Source organism: Sminthopsis crassicaudata, chromosome 3 (genome assembly GCF_048593235.1).
Source record: "Sminthopsis crassicaudata isolate SCR6 chromosome 3, ASM4859323v1, whole genome shotgun sequence".
In the NCBI taxonomy this organism is placed as follows: Eukaryota; Metazoa; Chordata; class Mammalia; order Dasyuromorphia; family Dasyuridae; genus Sminthopsis; species Sminthopsis crassicaudata.
In genome coordinates this window covers 496924123-496945835 of record NC_133619.1, presented here as the reverse complement: position 1 = coordinate 496945835, position 21713 = coordinate 496924123, and the positions used below count along the sequence as shown (strand labels likewise).

General features: G+C 35.3%; 1 protein-coding gene across 12 annotated transcripts in view; it reads right to left on the bottom strand.

The window, feature by feature from the left end:
• ARHGAP32 (Rho GTPase activating protein 32) overlaps positions 1 to 21713 on the bottom strand; it is a 369190-nt gene that overhangs the window by 13521 nt on the left and 333956 nt on the right. For all 12 annotated transcript variants that reach the window (XM_074303813.1, XM_074303810.1, XM_074303812.1 and 9 more), the window contains 7 exons: positions 19626 to 19775; positions 17621 to 17723; positions 13545 to 13689; positions 13004 to 13086; positions 3737 to 3844; positions 3161 to 3306; positions 1762 to 1957 (listed from right to left, as the gene is read on the bottom strand). In XM_074303813.1, the coding sequence (XP_074159914.1) occupies positions 1762 to 1957; positions 3161 to 3306; positions 3737 to 3844; positions 13004 to 13086; positions 13545 to 13689; positions 17621 to 17723; positions 19626 to 19775 (931 nt within the window). The remainder of the gene's footprint in view (positions 1 to 1761; positions 1958 to 3160; positions 3307 to 3736; positions 3845 to 13003; positions 13087 to 13544; positions 13690 to 17620; positions 17724 to 19625; positions 19776 to 21713) is intronic.

Below are 21713 nucleotides of genomic sequence, written 5' to 3'. Positions count from 1 at the left end.
TAAATTGAAACAGTTTTATACATTGTTTAGCATACCATTAAGCTAACATTGATAACTGACTGAATAGTACTAAACAACTTCATGTGACAACACTATTAATTTGTAGAATCATAAATTCAGAGCTATCTGGGATCTTAGAGAGCATTCTAAGTCCAACTCGCTTATTAAATGAGGTTAAGAAAAGTATAGGATCTCATTTGTGGTCAAAGAAAATAACAAAGTCAGAATTTGAATCCAGGTCCTCTTAATTAAAAATCTATTTCTCATTCTACTAAGCCACACTGCTTCATATTGATCTATTTTCTTTTTAACATTGACAACATCTGATCTAATCTAAAAATGGAATAGGAAATATTTAGGTAAGAGAAATTTTAGGTTCTATATAGTATGATTTTTAAAGAGGGCTGCAGACATATTTGGTGGGGAATTTTTCATTATATACATGAATAGAGATAAACACACAGGAAAAAAGAACATGTGACAAAGAACAATGTTACTATCAAATAAAACTGGAATGTCTTAAAATAGAGGGGTGTTTAAAAGTATGGCATGTTATTTTCCCTAACAATAAAGCAAGCAAAGAGCCAGACTGCCATGTATGATGTAGAATATAAAGACAAAGGTAGAAAAATGAAAACAGGAGGTATGGCAATACAGACAGGCAAAAAAGCAACATAGATGAGATCAAGGTCAGAGGTATTAGCTAGGGTAAAAAAACTAGCATCCTAAATATTTAAAGCAATCATTGTTAGTCTCAGGATTCAAAAATATTTTGGTAAAGAGAAGAGTCTATAGTTAATTTCATGTTTAAGAAATGTTATCAGTTACATAACTGAAATGGGGGAAGAAAGCCCAAAATATGGGGAATACTGATCCTTAGAAAACACATTGGTTCTACTTAATCTAAAAATGACTATCTCCTTCTAGACTCTAGAGATCTATATCTAAATTAAAACACGAGAGGAAAGACTTCCAATCAGAGCTTTCAAATCTATTATGCTTTAATTTACAAGTAAAATTAAGTAAAGAGCTTAACTGGCCTTAGAAGTCTTTTCCAACTCTGAAAAGAAAAAGATAGTGTAGTTGCTGCAGTCACTTTGCAGAAACACAGAATTTTAGGACAGAAAGAGACTTTACATTAATCATAAATAATATATATATTAGATTATGTGTAGAATTATAAATATATAAAAAGATATAATAATTTAATATGACATATAGATCTCCATATATAGATCTATCTATCTATGATACATATATCTATATAATATATAGATAATATAAGATCTATTCCAAGGCTAGTCATTGCTTATACCCAGCATTTCCTCCTAAAGGCAAATTGTTACACCTCAACTTTAAACACAAAACTAAAACAAATATTTCAGTGTGTGTGTATATATTTGTATGTATGTGTGTATATGTGACTTTTAAAAATAATTTATTTTTAATTACATGAAGCTGCTTATTAAAATGACCCATTTTATTTACCCAATCACAGAATTTCAAGTTGGAAGAGACCTCAGGTTCTTCAAATTCAATCCATATATAAACTCTCCTCTGGAACATACCTGACAAGCGGTCACACACCTTTGATTCAAAAACTCCAAAGAAGGAAAACCCACGACCATCCAAGGTATCCCTCACTATTTGTTTTGGATACTATTTCATACCAAGCAAAAAGACTATTCTGGCACTTTTGTTTGGTTACAACACTGAAATACAGGATTAAAACCTGAATCTGAATGAAATCAGTTACTTTACCTTTCAAGAGGGAATTCAATTATAGTGTGGAATTTTCCTTGAAGTGCAGCAGGCCCTTCTCCCACTTCAATATATTTGTTGTCGGGCACAGTTGGAGAATTGACCTGAGCTTGTGTTCGTGCCTGGGCTTCCTCCAATGTTAGTAGTTTGGTGGATGGAGAGGTCACCAACAGGGATTTGGGCCTTGAAAGAGAAGCTGCAAGTATAAAGGTCAAGTTAAACTTCCTAGTACAGGAAAAAGGTAGGTGTGTATTTAGCAAAAATATTTAGGCAGCTTTCTGTGTCCTGCTCTACAAATATCCAGAATACCACCTCAATTCAAGAAATATTTGTTAAACATCTACAACAGACTATTGTGCTACGTACTAGATGTTCCCAGATAAAAAAGTCCTTTGTCTCAAGAAAAGTATACTCTAGTTGAGGAGTGGGATGAATCATGTACAAAAATAACTAAAACACTTGTTAGAAAATCATTAAGAGCATAAGACAGGCCAGAATGCATGATGTTCAAGGAGAGGATATGACTTCTAATGGACAAGGGGAGGAGAAACCAGGGAAAACACAAGTGAACCAAAGTAAAAATCTTTATTAAGTACTGAGTATGTACAAAAGATTAAGCACTAGAGTAAAACAACTTGGAGATATTATCACAGAAGAGTTTCCACCAGATCTGACTCTTAAAAGAGAACAAGGATTCTAGTGAGCAGAAAAGGACCTGGGTCTGAATAGTCTGCTACAAGACAGGAAGATGCTATGGTCAAAGTCACAAACAGGAAACAGGAGAACAAAATGTGGATACAGCAAGTAATCCAACTGGACAGTATAAAAGTAATGTGAAATAAGGTTGAAAAGGTGAAAGATGAGGCAAGAAATTGGAGATCATTTTCACAGTTCATGGTAATGTCCATTACCAATGAGGGCCTCAATTATAATTGGAAAAAGAAGAGTGGAAAGAAGAGGAGATAAAAGAAATAATTTATAGATACTGATTTAGTGTGGGTAGCAAAAGAGAGGAATGTGGAAAAAAATGACTCCCTCACTCAGAAAACAGTGGTGCTAAATTTGGGAAGTTAAAAGGAGGAGGAGATTTTCAGGGAAGATGAGATAAATTTGACTTTTGATATCTTTGTTAGCATGTAAAGATCACTGAAAAAAACTATTTTCGATATAATTTGGTAAAAAGCTACATTACTAAAAAAAAGACTACCATGTGCTTAAAACTAACAGGTTCGCCCTGCATGTGGTATTTTCTTTATTCACAATAAATGCCCATGGTATGATGATATCATCTCTTTATATTCATACAGCAGGGAAAACTGATTTTCCCATTTTCATGAAAGCTTTTAGAAGAAGTTACTTTTATAGAGAGAAATGTGAATCAATATGTGCTTAGTCATACCTGCCCCATCCTGAATGACTGCACTAATTTTGCAGCTGAAGAGAACATCCACATGATTAAGAATGAATTCGACCACTACTGACTGAATTCTCACTTCCATGAAGGCAGCTGTTCCACTGAAGCAGGCAGATTCTATTTGTTTTGATCTATGAAGTAAAATGAGTTACAATTAGAAATTTAAAAAGGTAAGCAGATACTGGGATGTGAATCACTAAATCACTGAATTCTAAAGTTGAAGGAAACTTAAGTGATTCTGAGATATGTCAGCCAAATTCCTCATTTTACAGAGAAAGAAACTGAGATGCAGATAGGGTAAGTGACTTTCCTGTGGTCACAATCCTATAAACTACTTTTAGTTCTTTAAATCAATTAATAAACATTTATTAAGCACCTGTTATGTGGCAGCAGCACAGAGGTCTGCATTGGAATCTGAGTATTGTATTTCAAAGAGAAATTGATGAAATTCATATGATAAAAATATTATAATTTTTCATTTTAAAATCTTCCTTAAAAAGTAGTATTATAATAAATGTAATATTTATGACATGTTTACTGAACACAGGAAGTACAAATTACCTTAGAAGATTTGGAGCCCAAACAATTGCTAGGTTCTTGGCGTGCATATTTGTGATGGAACAATAGTCAGCTAGAAGGGACAAGTGTCTCATTAAGAACTCCAGTGTTCTGGAAAATGAAACAAACACACAAAAATCTGTGAGCAGACAGAAAATATTCATCAATTAGCATTTCATTCCACAACCTTGTCAGCAGAGGAGTCCTATTAGTTAAAGTCTATTTCTTCAATAGTAAAAAGGAAATCAAACACAACTTAAAAAAAAAGAAAACTTTGCTATCAATTAATTTTATTTTATTATCATATAAGTGGGAAAGGAAGTTGTAGAGACTGAATGTAGTTACTGCAACTATTAAAAACTAAAAAAAGCCAATAAAAAAAGAACTGAGGAAGTTTGATCTACATAGAACCAATATTAGAAAACCATTTATTCTGACATTCTCTAACTATATACAACTGGTTTAATTACAATCAGTCACAAGAACAACTACCTGGAAAAAGAGCACCAGTTCAGGTGTCCCTGTGACACAGAAACTACCCTTCCCTCCCTGTTGCTCATAAGTAAGATTTCCTCCTTCTTCCTCTTGGGTCAGCAAATACTTGGCATTCTGCTTTTGTTGTTATTCAGTTTTTTTATTGTCATGTCTAATATGATCCCAATTGGGGTTTTCTTGGCAGAGTTACTGGAGAGGTTTGCTATTTATTTCCTTCTCTGGTTCATTTTACACAGGAAAAAACTGAAGCAAACAGGGTTAAGTGACTTGTTCAGGGTCACACAGCTAGGCCAGATATAACCTCAGGAAAAGGAATCTTCTTAACTCCAGGTCTTGATACTTTATCCATTGTGTCCCCTAGCTATCCAGGACTATGTTCCCTCTCTACTTTCACTTTGGCTCTAGTGGTTCAAAGGGCAGGTCTGAAAGTGACAAAGGGAAAGGCCAAAATAAGCTTTTTCTGAAAATAAATCTCTAAGGTCTTCCCCCCCCCCCCAGTATTTTAGCCCAGTGCTTGGCACTAAATGAATACTTATTTCCTTTTTCCTTTCCCACCTTTCCCATTTTTTAGCTCCTCTTGTGCTATCCTGGTCAAGGTCCCCAGTCTCCATTCTTTCCTTCTCTTATCACTTCACTGCCCTGAAAGCTTTCTGTACTTTATTCTATCTTAAGTCTTTGCCTTAGAGACTCATCTCTCACCACTACTTTTGGAGACCGTATCCTAGGGCTAAGAAGTTACTTCAGTTATCTAAAAGCCAAGAAGTCCTCACTCTAATTGCAGGGGAAATTGAGGTAGGGAGCAAGGAAGAGAGGATACATTTCTGGCTTCCTCAGAGGGAAAAAAGAATAAGATAAGTTTTCTCATAAATGGTAGTCAGGGTCTATAGTAGTATGATCAGTACGTACTAGTGATAGGAAATTCTACATATAGGATTGTAGATAGTTTGGTGGACTGGGGTTCAAGCTGAGACACAGGCTGTGTGCCCATGGATTAATAAAACCTTCACTGAACTGTTTCTTCAACTATGAAATGGGAATAACAGTGCTTAACTTATAGGGCTGTTGTGAAATAATTTCAAATGAAATAATGTGTGTCAAGCACTTTTCAAGCCTTAAAACAAAAATAGAGATATGCATTATTGCTCTACTAACATGTTCTCATTAAAGATGAAATGGGTTTTTGTAGCCCAGGCAAAGCAATCTAACCATCCCTGTCACATCGTTCTTAGGGGAAAGACCTTTGGTGTTTCAAACCACAGAGTGCCACGTGAACTGTTTTAGTAAATTGGAAACAAATATACACTCTGGCTCACAGAACTGGAAGGACTCTTATGGCCTTATCTTATAATTTTATACAAGAGGACAGGAGGCACAGATAACATGACTGGCTCATATTCACCCAGAGTCAGAAGCACAGTGGGGATTTAAACTCTTCTGAATCCAAATCAAAGCCTCTTTCCACCATGCTACTGCATCACCAACACTTAGGTAAACATCTCTCTGGCAAGAAAGCATTTTTGGTCATCTGATTTCCATGTCAAGTTATACCAATAAAATAGCTCTATCAACCAAGTTTATTTTCTGCACACAGCAGACATATGAACTACAGATTAATTAAATTCTCTGCTCCATCAAGTGCTAAGTGGGTTTCTAAATACCCTAAGCAACAGTCAAGAAGAAGATAGTGAATTTTAATATACATTAGAGGGAAGCATACTCATAAATTTGGGGAAAGGAGTTATTTTCTCAAAACCCAAGAGCCCATCCTTTGTACAATTTTATCCAATATCTTTCTTTTTAAAAAAATAACCTCTGATCAGAGAAATGCAAATTAAGACAACTCTGAGATACCACTACACACCTGTCAGATTGGCTAAGATGACAGGAACAAATAATGATGAATGTTGGAAGGGATGTGGAAAAACTGGGACACTGATGCATTGTTGGTGGAGTTGTGAAATAACCCAACCATTCTGAAGAGCAATCTGGAACTATGCCCAAAAAGTGATCAAACTGTGCATACCCTTTGATCCAGCATTGCTATTACTGGGCTTACATCCCAAGGAAATATTAAAGAGGGGAAAGGGACCTGTATGTGCCAAAATGTTTGTGGCAGCTCTTTTTGTAGTGGCTAGAAACTGGAAGATGAATGGATGCCCATCAACTGGCGAATGGTTGGGTAAATTATGGTATATAAATGTTATGGAATATTATTGTTCTGTAAGAAATGACCAGCAGGAGGAATACAGAGAGGCTTGGAGAGACTTACATCAACTGATGCTGAGTGAAACGAGCAGAACCAGGAGATCATTATACACTTCAACAATGATACTGTATGAGGATGTATTCTGAAGGAAGTGGATTTCTTCAACATAGAGAAGAGCTAATCCAATTCCAATTGATCAATGATGGACAGAATCAGCTACACCCAGAAAAGGAACACTGGGAAATGAGTGTAAACTGTGAGCATTACTGTCTTTCTACCCAAGTTACTTTTACCTTCAGAATCCAATTCTTAAAATGCAACAAGAAAATTGGATTTACACACATATATTATATCTAATTATACTGTAACAGATTTAATATGTATGGGATTGCCTGTTGTCTAGGGAAGGGAGTAGAGGGAGGGAGGGGTAAATTTGGAAAAATGAATACAAGGGATAATGTTATAAAAAAATTACTCATGCATATGTACTGTCAAAAAATTTATAATTATAAAATTAATAAAAAACAGAATAGAAAAATTAGTGGGAAAAAGAAAAAAAAAAGGAAAAATAAAATAAATAACCTTACATCCACTAAGATTAAGTACCAGAACCTTAGTTACTAAGGTATTTGGTGAAGCTCCATCTTCTTCAGCTTAAGCAGGTGATGTCAATGAAATATTTCATTTTATCAAGGAACAGTAATTTAGCTCCTGGTTTTTAGAGATATCTAAATTATAGGCCTTTTCTCATGTTAAAGATAGTGAGAAGGGGACAAAGAAACGGTGTATTACTATTCTGAAATTCAGAGAAGGTACTACTTCATATAACTAAGTCTTCAAAGGAGTGTAGATTTTATAAGAATCTGGAAACTGACCCTAATAGAAATGATAATTCTGTCTTTCTTGATACTTCATTATTATAAAATTATATATTTTTCTAATATTTTATTATTTGATTCTCACAAAACCCACTGATGCTGGTATTATTATTCATATTTTTCAAATAAAAAAGCTATGGCTTAGAGAATTAAAACCAAGCTCTTCATCAAAATTAATCTTTGTGAGTAGGGCTTCTAGTTAGAGGATTAGATAGATTGTAGGATCAGAGACTTAGAAAGGGAAGAAACCTCAAAAATCAGAGTCTAACCCCCTCATTTTACATTTGAGATAACTGAAGCCCAGGGTCCACATGAAGTAAATTGTACAAGGTCAAATAGATAATAATAGTGGCAGAGTTGACATTTGACCTCAGGTCTTCCTGACTTCAAATCCTAAACCCTTTCCATTGAACTCTGCCTCCACAAGATTGGGAGACTTAATTTTGCAGACCAAAGAGATTTTTTTTCTGTGACAAAACCACTTTGGAAATCTATTTTGCAAGACTGCATTAATTTGCTGGGTGTGGTAACACATGCCTGTAATCTGAGCTACAAAACGGCTAAAGCTGTCAGATCTCTGGAGCTCAGGAATTCTGAGCTGCAGTGGTCTGTATCAGCTGAGCATCTGAACTAAGTTTGGCATCAGTCTAGTGAGGTCTTAGGAATGAAGAGTTGTCTAAGGAGGGATGAACTGGGCCAAGATGGGATCAAATTATTTTCTTTGGATAATTAATAAAGTGGTTACAATAGACAACTTAAAATATTCTGAACCTTAGTAGCAGCAGGAGTTGACTAGTTTGACTTGAATAAAGACTGCACGGAATGAAAAAAGATAGGGACTGAACCTGCAATTCCATTAACAAAGAAATTCAATTAAAAAAATACATACTGCTAGACAAAGAGAAGAGCTTAATACTGTATATAAATATATTAACTTCAATTTCTTAGCTCTACATTAATAAATAAGCATTTATTATTTAGTTGTTTATTATGTTTCAGACATTGAATAAAAAGCCTCACTATTTTCTTATTGTCTAATGAAGAAGTTAATATGCAAGTAGGTATATAATAGAGATATACAGAGTTAAGGAATTGTTGATGGACAAGATGCTATCTTATTACTATTCTATGTTATAAGGATTTCCTCTTTACTCCCAAGGAAAATGAAACCTAACATATTTGTGCTTGATATGTAATGACAGGAGTCAGACTTGGGGAAACTAGGCCATATATCTCCCAGGTACAGTCTGTTGCAAGTGTTTACTGACTTCCTTTCTGGGGAGGTTGTTTTTTTTTTTTTTTTTTTTTTGTTTTGTTTTCCCCTGGGGAGTCTTATTTAATGAAAGCTAGAGAGCTTGGAAGCTGAGTGTCAGAGGTAGGATCCTATCAGGATTTTATACACTTCAAGATCTCCAATAAAAATATTGGTTATTTGGACTTTCCTGCCTACTGCCCACTTATCTCAGACTTGGTGTCACTAAATAGGCTACATTCCTGCTGACAAGCCTAGCAAAGTTACACTGACTTTTTCTAAACATATCTAAATTAAAAGCAAAATCTCTCAACTACTTCTTCCTTATGTGGTCTTTTTCTTGTAGCAGGTAATGCAAGAAACTTGGTAGGAATAATCAGGAGGCCTGGGGAGGAATCAGAATAAACACTGCCACATTAAAGAAATGATATAAAAAGTTACTTAAACACTTTATCCCTTAATTTCCCTCATATGAAAAACGAGTGGATATAAAAATGACTTGATGGTCCACTAAGTCTCTGTTCCTATGAAGTCACTTCAGAGGGGAAGGCATTGGCCTATTGAAAAGGTGGGATTTGATAAGGGTTTGTGAAGAAGAGTCAGTAGTTGAAAGGACAGCACTTAAGGTATGGGCATGTAGGTGGGAAATGGGACTACTGTGTAAGAGGAAACAGCAAGCTGCCCACTATGGCTGTATGACTGAGTTCACGGCATGCAAAACTAGGCAAGAGAAGACTAAGACAGAAAGAAGACAGGCTTTAGAGACCTTGAGAGCTAAACGGAGGAGTTTATGCTTACCCCCAGAAGGAAGGAAATAAACGTTTATACAGCCTTCCATAATGCTAGGTGTTGTCTAAGACTAGAACCGAGAGGTAATAGGGAGTCACTGGAGTTTACTGAATGATTGAAATGATCAGACATACACATTAGGAAAACACTTTGCCAGCTGTGCGGAGGATACAGTGAAGAAAGACCTAAGGCAGGGAGTCCAATTAAAAGGCTATTGGGGAGTCATTGATGGCAGCTGTGTAGCAAACAGTAGGATACCCATATGAGATATAGCACAGCAAAACTACAGGATCTGGCAACTGACCTGATATGTGAAGGGAATGATAGGTGTAGAGCTGAGGGTGACACTGAGATTGTGAATCTGGTCCCCTCCCCAGTAACAGGGAAGTTTGGGAGAAGGGTGAGTTTGGGAGTAAATGATTTTATTTTGGACACAGTGAGTTTATGATGTCTTTGTGGCATTGTTTGAATATCCAATAGGCAACTAGTGACATGTGACTAGAACTTTGGAGAAAAAAGAGGGATGGATATAGAAATCTAGGAATCAGTTATTTAGAGATTAAAATTAAATCTGCAAGAGCTAATAATGTCATTAAGAGAGTACTGAGAAAAAAGAGGAGAGACCACTGACAGTCAGTGGCACGGATGAAGATTCAGTAAAAGGGTTTAAGAAAGAATGGTCAGTTATGTGGAGAGGTGGTACAAAAAAGACTGAGGTCACAGAAAACCCAAGAGAGTATATCCGATTCTCTCAAGTGATGAACAACAATGACTCCACATGTGGAATGGGAAACGGCCATTACATTAACAATTGATAACTGCTAATTTTGGAGCAAGTAATTTCAACTGAATGATAAGGTCAGAAGCAGGAGGTGGAACCACGTGGCGGAGTAAAGGCAGGAACTTGCCTAACTTTTTCCCAAACCCCTCCAAATTCCTTTAATAAACAAGTTTTAGAGAATCCCCCAAAAGAGGGAGTAGAACATTTTCCAGCCAAAGGTAATTTAGAAACTCAGCAGAAAATGTCTGTGAGACCAGGGTGGGAGTCTGGCGCATAGTCCTGGTGCAAACCTTGCCAAAGCAGCCTCAGCCCTGGCCCCGACCTCAGCATCAGCAAAGCAGGACTCTGAATCAGCGGCAGTACTGGAGCTTCCAGACCTCTCAGGCCAAAGACACTAAAGAAGACCTGGAAGGTCAGCAGAAAAGATCTGTGGGACCAGGGTGAGAGGCCCGTTGCAATCTCGGAGTTGGCCTTGCCAGCGCAGCCCAGGCCCAGTCCCAGCATCAACAAGGTGGGACCTCTGAATCAGTTGCAGTACTGGCGGCCCTAGGAGGACCTGGAAGGTCAGCAGAGAGAGTCTGTGCAATGGGGTGGGAATTGGCCTGTAGTCCCAGCAGAGGCCAGGCCAGCCAGCCCCAAGCCTAGGCAATCAACAAAAGAACTCTGTAGCTTTAGCACACTAGATCTTACAGATATAGTGGAGTGGGAAGATACCTAGCATTTCCAAGGCAGAAAAATGGGTTTGTGGTTAGGTCCCTGGAAGGATTTCTGAAAACAGCTGCACAAAACCACTGAAGGGTGTGAGTTGTATATGAAGAGATAATATCTTTTTTAAAATGATAAACTTAAGGAGGGAGAGAGGAATGTACTGGGAGAAAAGGAAAAGGAGAAGTGGAATGGTGCAAATTATCTGCCATAAAAAAAGAAGGAAGAAAAAGCTTTTATAGTGGAGAAGAAGGGGAAGAGAGGAGTGGGTGAACCTTACTCTCAGAGCTCAAGAGGAAAAAACACACACACTCAATATGGGCAGAGAAATCTGCAGGAGTCCTGCAGGAGGTGAATGGGAAATGGGAAGGAGGGGAGGTGATAAAAGAGAGGCCATACTGGGGGAGGGTGTGGCCAGAAGCAAACTGCTTTTGAGAAGGGGCAGGGTGAAAGCAGAGAGAAAATAGAATAAATGGAAAGGGGAAATACAATTAGTATTAGTAATTATAAAAATAATTTTGAAGCAAATTTCTCTGATAATTTCTCTTATTCCTCAAACATAAAGGGAAGAGCTGTATCCCAATTGATAATGATCAAAAGATATAATCTATGCAAAAAGGCTATAAATTCATGCATATCCTCTGACCTAACAATCCCATTATTAGACACGAATACCAAAAGAATTTTTTTTTAAAGGGAGAGAAGGAAAAGGACCTATATGTACAAAAATATTTGTAGCAGCTCTCTTCTCAGGGAAAGAATTGGAAATTGAGGGGATGCCTATCAGTTGGGGAATGGCTGAATAAACTGTTGTGTGTGATTGTCATGGAATCCTGTTCTGTGGGAAGTGATGAGCAGGATGTTCTTAGAAAAAACCTCCACGAACTGAAGCAAAATGAAATGTATCCTATACAAAGTAATAGCAACATTCTGGAATGATCAGCTATAAAAGACTTTGCCATTCTCAGCAGAACAATAATCCATGACACTCTGAAGGACTTATGATGAAAAATGCTATCTGTACCTAGAGAAGAAAGTGTGTGTAAGTACAGATTGGATCATACTTTCTCTATTTTTTAAACTTTATTTTTCTTGAGAGATTTCTTTTTTAGGGTGGAAAGATCTATGCTTTCTTTCACAACATGGCTTTTATGGAAATGTTTTGAATAATTTCACATGTGATTTATTAATGGGGGCTGGGAGTGAGGATAAGGGTGAGAATCTGGAACTCAAAAGTTTAAAGAAATATAAAAAAATTGTTTTAAATGTAATTGTGGAAAATGTTAAGTAAATAAGAAAAGTGAACAAAAATTTTAAATGAAGTCAGCAGCTAAACTTCAAAAAAGATCAGAATCAAGTGAAAAAAAGAAGTGCAAGGCATCCAGCCAAGATGGCTTTTGCAAAGGATATTTAGTTGACAAGGAGAAGAGAGAGATATGGTGAAAGCTAATGAGGTTGATCAACTGAAAGGAGGTGTTTTTTTTTTTAATTATAAGGAGACTTGGAAATATCTGTTAGTTGTAGGGAAGGAATCAATAGGGAGAGACTAAAAATTAGGGTGAGTGGAAGATGATAATAGATAATGTGCTAGAGAAGATGGCAGGGAATAGAATCTTTCTTGGTAAAGAGAGTACTCCTTCATGAGAAAAAGTAAGGAATAAAAGAGTAGAGGATGATGTCAAAAGGATGTGAATAAGGAAAATAGGAGGAAAAGCCTCAGCTTTTTTTGCTGAAATATGAAAAAATTTGGGAAAGCTGAGAATGAAGGAAGGTATGGCATGGGAAGTTTGAGAACAGAAGAGAAAACAGCTACTCAAGTGAATGGGATAGTTAATGAATTTATATCCAGGGAAGTGAATTTAATAATTACCATGAATATTTTATGTGAAATGACCAATATTTGTGATTAACAAAATGTTAATTTTCCCTAATAAAGGTATAGTGAACTCAAGACTAAATAGACATGCTGGTATAACAAAGTTAAGTGATAGGAAATTAAAAAGGAAGTTTTAAAAGAATTATCATAATAATCATAAAAAAAACTTATTTGCAATCCAATCCCCAAAAAATTATTTTTGGAGAAATATAAAAAGCTATCCAAGGAAATTGCCTAATTTTAGATATCAATAGATCTATTGCCTAATATTTAAACATAAGGCAAAACCTGTAATGTGGAGGGGGGAGCTGTTGGATGACATCATGAATTTTTATGAGTCGTTCTTCATCTGTTGCTGCAGAAACTGCATCCTGTAACACAAAGATAGAGAAATAGGTTTTGCTAGAAAAGAATTACTAATTGAAACTCTAAACTTAGTCCAATTTTCAAAATGAGTTTTTTGACCCTGACACACTGATACACAACCTGTGTTTTTGACCCTGATACACAAGTTACAAAGAAGATTTATATTTATATGATCTCTGAAATTAATAGAAATACAATCATAAAAGCTGGGTTAAAAAATTCTGTGAGAAAAAGAGAGACTAAATAGGGGAGAAAACCTGCTGAAACAGCAAGGACTGTGATTGGCAATGACTGAGGAAAAATAAGGAAAATTTTCTGCTAAGCCTCAAGTTTGGCTCTGAAACCTTCACTTGCATTTGGCCAAACCAATCAGCTTGTCTTCTTTCTGATTTTTCTACAAACCCACAATAAATTTCCCAGCCTTAATTTAAACTAACTTGCTTCCAAATCAGTGCATACTTACTGAGAATTTTTCATACAGTTGGTAAGTGAGCAGAGGGTTTGGGAGTTCTCGAAAATACAGCTTACAAAGGGAACCAACTGAATGTATATCTTGAACATAAGGTTCTTTTGTCAGGTCGGGAATATGTTCAGAGTCAAATTCATGCCTAAAGAAAATACATGGAAAGAACAAAATCAAATTCTGTTAGCAAAAGAAGGCTAGATTAGAAGAAAGAAACTTTCTAAAAAGAAGTAATAACAATTCACTTTCTCTCTGGAACGTGACTAACAATAAGTGATTGATTAGATCTAAATTTGTATATTCTGAAAAGCATAGCTTTTTTTACTCTCCTATATAATGGATAATGGTATGACCACTATCAACATAGCCTACCATCACAGGTGCTAGGATACAGTGGCCATTCTTAACAATAAGATCCTTAAATCCTGAAGGGTAAATTGTCAAAGCTTTTTTTGGAAATTAGGGCTGAAGGCAGCTGGTCTAGATCAAAATTACTGTGTCTAGAAATTCCTTGGATGCAAGCTGTGGAACTTAGTAAGTTTCTGTTGGTGAGAAGGAAGCCAGAAACCACATAAAGTGATTCCTTACAGAGGCCCTGCTTTTTGCAGAGAGAAAATGTTCATGAAATACAAGTTGTTTTGAAAATGCCAAAGCAGGCCAAACTTAATCATCACTGGAATATGTATATCAAAATAGCTGGTTCAAATTAGCCAATGCTGATTCAGACATAAAACGCAGAACTAAATCCTATGGGGATTTGCTTGTGGAAACCCTGATTCTGAGAGTCACTTAGCATCTAAACAACTTGTTTTGCAAAGAATATTTGATCTTTAACTCAGGAGCGCAAAGTGAGTCCTCTCAAATATCCTCCAATTAGAAATGAGATTACCTAATGTTTTATTATTTCCTTTAAATTATCTGTCCTAATTTAATTGTTCTAAAAGTTTTTCTTCCTGTATTTGGAGTCCTGGCCTAAACTGAGGAGATTTGGTCTTGGTTTCTAAGGCAATCGGCATGTATTGTTTACTGAATCAAAATGCTTAGAAGACTCACATTTCTAGTACAATATTGAATAATAATGGTGATAATGGGCAACCTTGTTTCACCTTTTGTCTTATTTGGAATGTTTCTAGCTTGTCCCCATTAGCTAGCTGAATGTTTCTAGCTGTCCCCACTAGCTTTCTGATGATTTTAGACAGATGCCATTTATCATTTGAAGGAAAACTCCATGGTTTCTAGTTTTATTAGTAATTAGTGTTGTAGTTTTTACAAATCCTTTTTTTTCTTCAGTCACTTGCCATTAAACTATAAGTTCACTGAGTGTAGGGCCTAATCTTTTCCCTTTCTCTATCTTCAACATTTAATATAGATTCCTTGCAAAAAGTAAATGCTTAATAATTAGCTGTTGTTGGGTTGTTGGTTTTTTGTGGGGGAGGGAGTGGAGAGAAAGCCAATTGGGGTTAAGTGACTTGTCCAGGGTCATACTGCTAGTATCTGTGGTCACATTTGAACTCAGGTCCTCCTGACCTGACCTCCTAACCCTAAATTCATGCCACTGAGCTGCCACAGTAAATGCTTCTTAATTATTACTAGGATAATACACTATAACTAAACTGAATTTATACCAGGAACACAAGGCTGATTCAATATCAGGAAAACTATCATCATAATCATATCAATTACAAAACTATCAAAATCATATGATTATCTCAACCAATGCAGAAAAAAGGATTTGAAAAAACTACAACACTAATTACTAATAAAATTAGAGACCATAGGAGTAAATGGAGTTTTCCTTCAAATGATAAATGGCATCTATCTAAAATCATCAGTAAACATATAGGTAATGGGGACAAGACATTCCAAATAAGACAAAAGGTGAAACAAGGTTGCCCATTATCACCATTATTATTCAATATTGTACTAGAAATGTGAGTTTAAACAATAAGAAAAATAAATTGAAGCAATTAAGAGTAAGTGATGAGGAAATAAAACTATCACTCTTTGCAGATGATATGACAGTATATTGAGAGACTCCTAAAGAATAAACTTTAAAAAGTACTGGAAAGAACAGCTTTAGCAAAGTTGCAGGAATACAAAATAAATCTACATAAATCATCAGGACTCCTATATGTTACCAACAAAACCCAATAAATAGCAAGAGTAAGAAAATCCCATGTAAAATACCTGTGAACAATATAAAATATTTAGGACTCCATCTGTCAAGACAAAGTCAGGAACTATATAAGCATAATTATAAAACACTTTTCACACAAAGTTAGATTTAAATAATTGGAAAAATAACAATTGCCCATGGGTAGGCCAAGCTAATATAATAAAAACGATAATTCTATCTAAACTAATCTACTGATTCGGTGTCATACCAAATTCCCAAAAAATTAGAACATAGAAATAGAAAAATAATAACAAACTCATATGGAAAAACAAAAGATCAAGAATATAAAAGAAATTAATGGAAAAAAATGCAAAGGAAGGTGGCCTAGTCATGCCAGACGTAAAAGTATGTATTATATAGCAGTGATCATTAAAACCATTTGGTACTGGCTAAGAAACAGAGTTGTGGGTCAGTGAAATAGGTTAGGTACACGAGACACAATAGTCAATGACTATAGTAATTTAGTCTTTGATTAACCCAAAGAGTCCCTCTTGTGGGATAAGAACTCATTATCTGACAAAAACTGCTGGGAAAACTAGAAAAATAGTATATAGGCATTGACCAACATCTAACAACCTATACCAAGATAAAGTGGAAATAGGTTCATGATATAGACATAAAATATGACAATATAACCAAATCTAGTAGAGCAAGGGATAGTCTACCTATCAGATCGGTGGGGAAGGGAGGAATTTATGACCAAAGAAGAACTAGAGAACATTATGAAATGTAAAATGGTTGATTTTGATTACATTAAATTAAAAAGTTTTTGCACAAACAAAACCAATGCAACCAAGATTAGAAGGGAAGCACAAAGTTAGGAAACAATTTTTACAATCGATGTTGGGAGGAGGGAGATAATGAATTCTATTTTAGGACAGTTTGAGATGCATATAAAATATCTAGTTCAAGATGCTCAAAAGGCGACACAGGACAAAATCTTAGGAAGGAGATGGGCTCTGATATATAAATCTGAGAGTCATATGCATAGATTTGATAACTGAAGCCATGATTGCTAAGGAGATCATTAAGGGATAAAGTACAGTGGCAGGAAAGGGTTCACAATAAAATCTTGGGAAGAACACAGTCAGTGACCATGACATGGATGAAGATCCAGCAAAGGAAATTGAAAAAGAATGATCACTCAGGCAAAAGAATCAACACGAGAGAATAGTCACAAAAACTTAAATAGAAAATATCCAGGAGAATTTGATGTTCAACAATGTCAAAGTTGAAAAAGGGTCAAGAAAGACGAAGGTTGAGAGAAGGTCATTAGATTTGATAATTAAGAGACTACTGATAAACTTGAAGAAAGCAGATTCACTTAAATGATGAGATTGAAAATTAGAGTGCAATAGGTTTAGAAGTTACAGGAGAAAAAAGTATTATCTAACATAGCCAGCTTCTCAAGGAGTTCAGCTGCCTTTACAATGGGGTTTTTAACCTGAGTCTGACTTCTTTTTTTAGGGCAGGGGGAATGTAACATTTTAAAATAATTGATGATTTTATTAAAATTGATAATTTTAACATAATCCCCTATATTTTATTTTATGCATTAAAAATTCCTGTGTAATGGGTTTTATAGGCTGCATCAGGTTGCCCATGTCTCCAAAATGGTTAAGAATTTCTGCTTCAGAGGTACGTGCTTAAAAAAGAGAAATTTTGAATTTTCAAAAAGCACTGAAACAAATAGGGTTTGTACTTTTGAAGTGATAGTTAAGCATATGGCATTCAGAAAATCTTCTATAGACTATAATATAAACACCAACTTTCCCTCTTTCATAATATATTCCCTTTTGCCCATTCAAGTTCACCAACATATGAAATACAAATTGGAAATTCATTAGTTCTAAAACAAATTTTCTAGGAGTGAAAAAGGAAAAGAGAGGAGAGACTTTACCGTAATCTCTGGATATTGGAGGCAACGCCAGAAAGACGATATATTCCATCCACAATACCATATCTCTCAATGAATGCAGTACAGCTCTGAAGAACCTGGGGCACTAAAGAAATCACATTTTACGTAAAGAATTAAAATAATAGCAAATAGTAATATGGATTCAAAGTGCCATGGGGATCATAAGTTTCACATACTAATTACAGTCTGTACCAGCAGAGAAGAAATATTTGGATTATGTAGTGACTATAATGCATTTCAGTTGGTGGTTATGTTTATTGCTGTTAAACAAAATTAGTAACAAAACCCTGGATAATAAAGATATGTTGTATTTCGTAACATTTATCATTAGGGAGTGGGTTCCTACATTATTAAGATAGTATTGTTTGTTCATCAGGCTCTGGAGCCTCCTCTTTGTTTCTCTGCAGTAGTCTCATTTAGGTTATGTATAGTAGTAAGATGAACTGTTGCAATGCTGAGACCTTTTATTTCTATGTACATCAGGCAAAAAAGAAATATAGCTGTTATACAAAACTTCATAGGGCACCAAAAAAAGGTATCTGGTTGGATAGTTATCAGAAATTAAAAAAAAAAAGAAAACAAAATGAGAGCATATAGTATAATTAACATTTGTAACAAACGTTTTGAAAACTTCAGTCATTTATACTAATTTTAATTTTACTGAAAATATGCATTAACATATGAAAGCATAAGACATTTAATAATAGAACATTTGCTAAATATTAAAACCTGAAACAGTTTACAAAAAGGTACAGTTCTTTACTTTTACACTGAGTAATACTTTTCGTGGTGTTTCTTAGAACAAGAGATTATATCATAAGGTTTATGAAGTCCTGGTTCTTCCACCAACTGTGTAGCAACAACAAAAATTGTAATTCACATTTCTATGGATAGTTAATTAAGGACTTTTCTCATAATGCCTGGATGAGTTGGATATTTCAAGTGTTTTCACCTTCATTTCAGATATAAGAAATCTGAACCTCAAGGAAGTTAAGTGACCTGCTGTGGTCACACAGTTAGTAACTAGGAATACCAAAATTTGAGCTCAAATGTTCTCACTACAAGTTACTAATGTACATTTTCATATAACTGAACCTGTTATTCTGGTTAGATGCAGATGTCTAACTTCTCTGGACTAAAAGCATTTAAGATAAATGGTCTTTAATTCATCTTTAAATTTGCAAAGAACAGAAATTAAAATATACAAGCTGAAACTAAAATTATACCCCTAATTACCTTTTATTGAACTTTGAAATTCTACTGGCTGGATTCACTCTTCCTGGTACTTTGAATTACTTTTGTGAAGTAACAATCTATCAAAGAAATCTATTTTCATAACCCTTTGCAGCATGATTAATACTTCTGGGATATTTTGGTCTCAATAAAAGTCATGCTTTTGAAGTCTTGCTCTTCCTCAAGAAGTAAACTAAAAAGAATCTTCAGGCAATATAGGGATTGGGCACTTCCCTGAGGATAGCCTACTGAACCAATATAATAATAGCTGTTAGAGAAGTAACACAAGATTATTTACTATTGCAATATTCTCTGTGAATGTCTTATCTGCCTAGAGAGATAAGTGACTTAGCATCATCTAACTTTACCTCACTGTGTATATTTATATAGATATAGATATAGATATATACATATCTATCTATCTATCTATATCTATATCTATATCTATATCTATCTATATCTATATCTATATCTATATCTATATCTATATCTATATATATATATATATATATATATATAGTTTCTTAGGGCCATGTCACTATACATATTTTATATACTGTATACACACACACACACACACACACACACACACACACACACACACACACACACACAGTAGAGGACAGCTAAAAGGCTACTAACCGACAGTGTGGATCACCTCTTTGCCTTTTTTATACATTGCTTCTATTCTTTACCAACAATCAGTACATATATGTCATTAATTCAAATCAGGAGTCTGTGAGCCAGCATTTACCTTCAAAACCAGAATTCAGAAGATGTTCCCCCAGGTCACAACCAAATACCCTTTCTTTCAGAATTCCCCGCTGCTTCAGTTTCTGTTTTGTTGGACGAGACTTCATGAATGTTCTTAAGAAGGTGATAAGCTTGCCGTGTTTTTTGGATACTGCAAAAACAACAAAAAATTCTTAATTGTGAAATAGGTAGATGCACTTTACAGAGGCCAACCACCAAATTTCTATTGCTAGACATGGACACTGATTTTTTTTTTTCCGTAAAGAATCTGCAGCAGACTTCAGGGAGTAAATTGACTTGTTTTAGGAATGACAGCATGTTATCATTTATAATTGATTAGAACTTGTGTATCATTCTTTACTTTCATCCCTGTTGACAGAATTTACAAAGTTTATAGATATAACCATATCTAACAAAAAAGAAAAATATATATATATACACACACACACACACACTCAATATACCAATTATTTTTTCCCAAACCTGTTCCTACTTTTAATTCCCTATTTGTTCCAGTGGTATCACAAAAATTACCTAGTAAGTCATATCCAAAACTTGTGCTATGTTTTTGCTTTTCCCTTTCCTTCTCCTTCACCTTTCAAATCAGTTCAGTTTTAAAGTCCAATTAATTCTATTCAGCCCAAATCTAGTTCTCATTATCATCTGCATTATCCATTAGAAAGATAATGGATCTGGAGAAGTTTCATTTGGAGAAGAATAAACTTACAAATAAGATGGGAATTATAGACATGTCATCACAGCTAGTCTTATTTATTAGGATTGCCATATGGAAAGGAGAATTGGACTAACTCTGTCTGACCTTGTTTGGAAGGAAAAGGGGAAATCAATAGAAGTCTGACAGAAATAGATTTAGGCTTAATGTAAGAAGAAGGAATTCCAAACAAGTAGAGCATCCCCAGATGGCATGGGGTATCTTAAGAAGTATGTATCAGAGGCAGCTAGGTGGCGCAGTGGATAGAGCACCAGCCCTGAAGTCAGGAGGACCTGAGTTCAAATATGACCTCAGACACTTAACACTTCCTAGCTGTGTGACCCTGGGCAAGTCACTTAACCCCAATTGCCTCAGAAAAAAAAAAAAATCACATGATTTCCTTCTTTATAAAGCCTCTGGATGACCAGAAGTCACTAATAATGTAGAAGGTACTCATTCATTCAAAGAGCATTTATTAAATGCAGGATTGACTTAGAAGCACAGAGAATACTTATTTGGTCTAGGTGGAAGCTAGAGAAGGGATAAATTAGACAAATAGCCATAAATGGAAAGAAGATGGAGGTAAGAGATATGAAAATAACATCAACAAGATGGATATGAGGGAAAAATTGAGAATTACTTAAAAGTTATAAACTCTTGGTGACTGGAAAGGTGTGGTCCTCTCAATAGAATCAAGGAAGTTAGAAAAAAATTTCAGAGAAATAAATTATGATTTCTGTTTGAGGACACCTTCAATTTGAGATGCTTATGGAGCAACTAGGTAGAGCTATCTAATAGGCAATTATGAAACAGGACAAAAATACAGTAAAGTTGTATGCACAGATGAAAAAGTCTTAGGGTCAGAATTAAAGGTGCAAGTGGACATAAGACATCTAGTAATTCAATGGCATATGTCATAATTGAGAAAACCCATGTCCAGAAAGAGAGAATGATTTTGACACTGGAACCCATGTCCTCTGACTAGAAATCCAATTTTCCCCCCTAATTCTCATCTCTGCATAGAACTACTAATTCATTCTGAAGGCTAATGATAATTGCTAGTGTGGCCTTGGATTAAATGGTCTTTGAGGTTTGTTTCAAATGTTAGATTCTGTTTTCAGTTTTTTCACCCCAGTGCCTTCCTTTTAAGATTACCTCAATTTTACACTATATTTCAGTCTCCCTCTTTGCTACAATTAATATATTACATTGGAACCACATTAATATTTCTTATGGAATTTGATCATGTCAGAAGTGTACAACAGTGACAGAATGCTGGCTCTGAAGTTAGCTTGAGTTCAAGTTCCACTCGTGCAAACTTTTAATTTGTAGAATCTTGGGCAAGGTACTTGGACCACATTGAATCTTAGTTTCTTC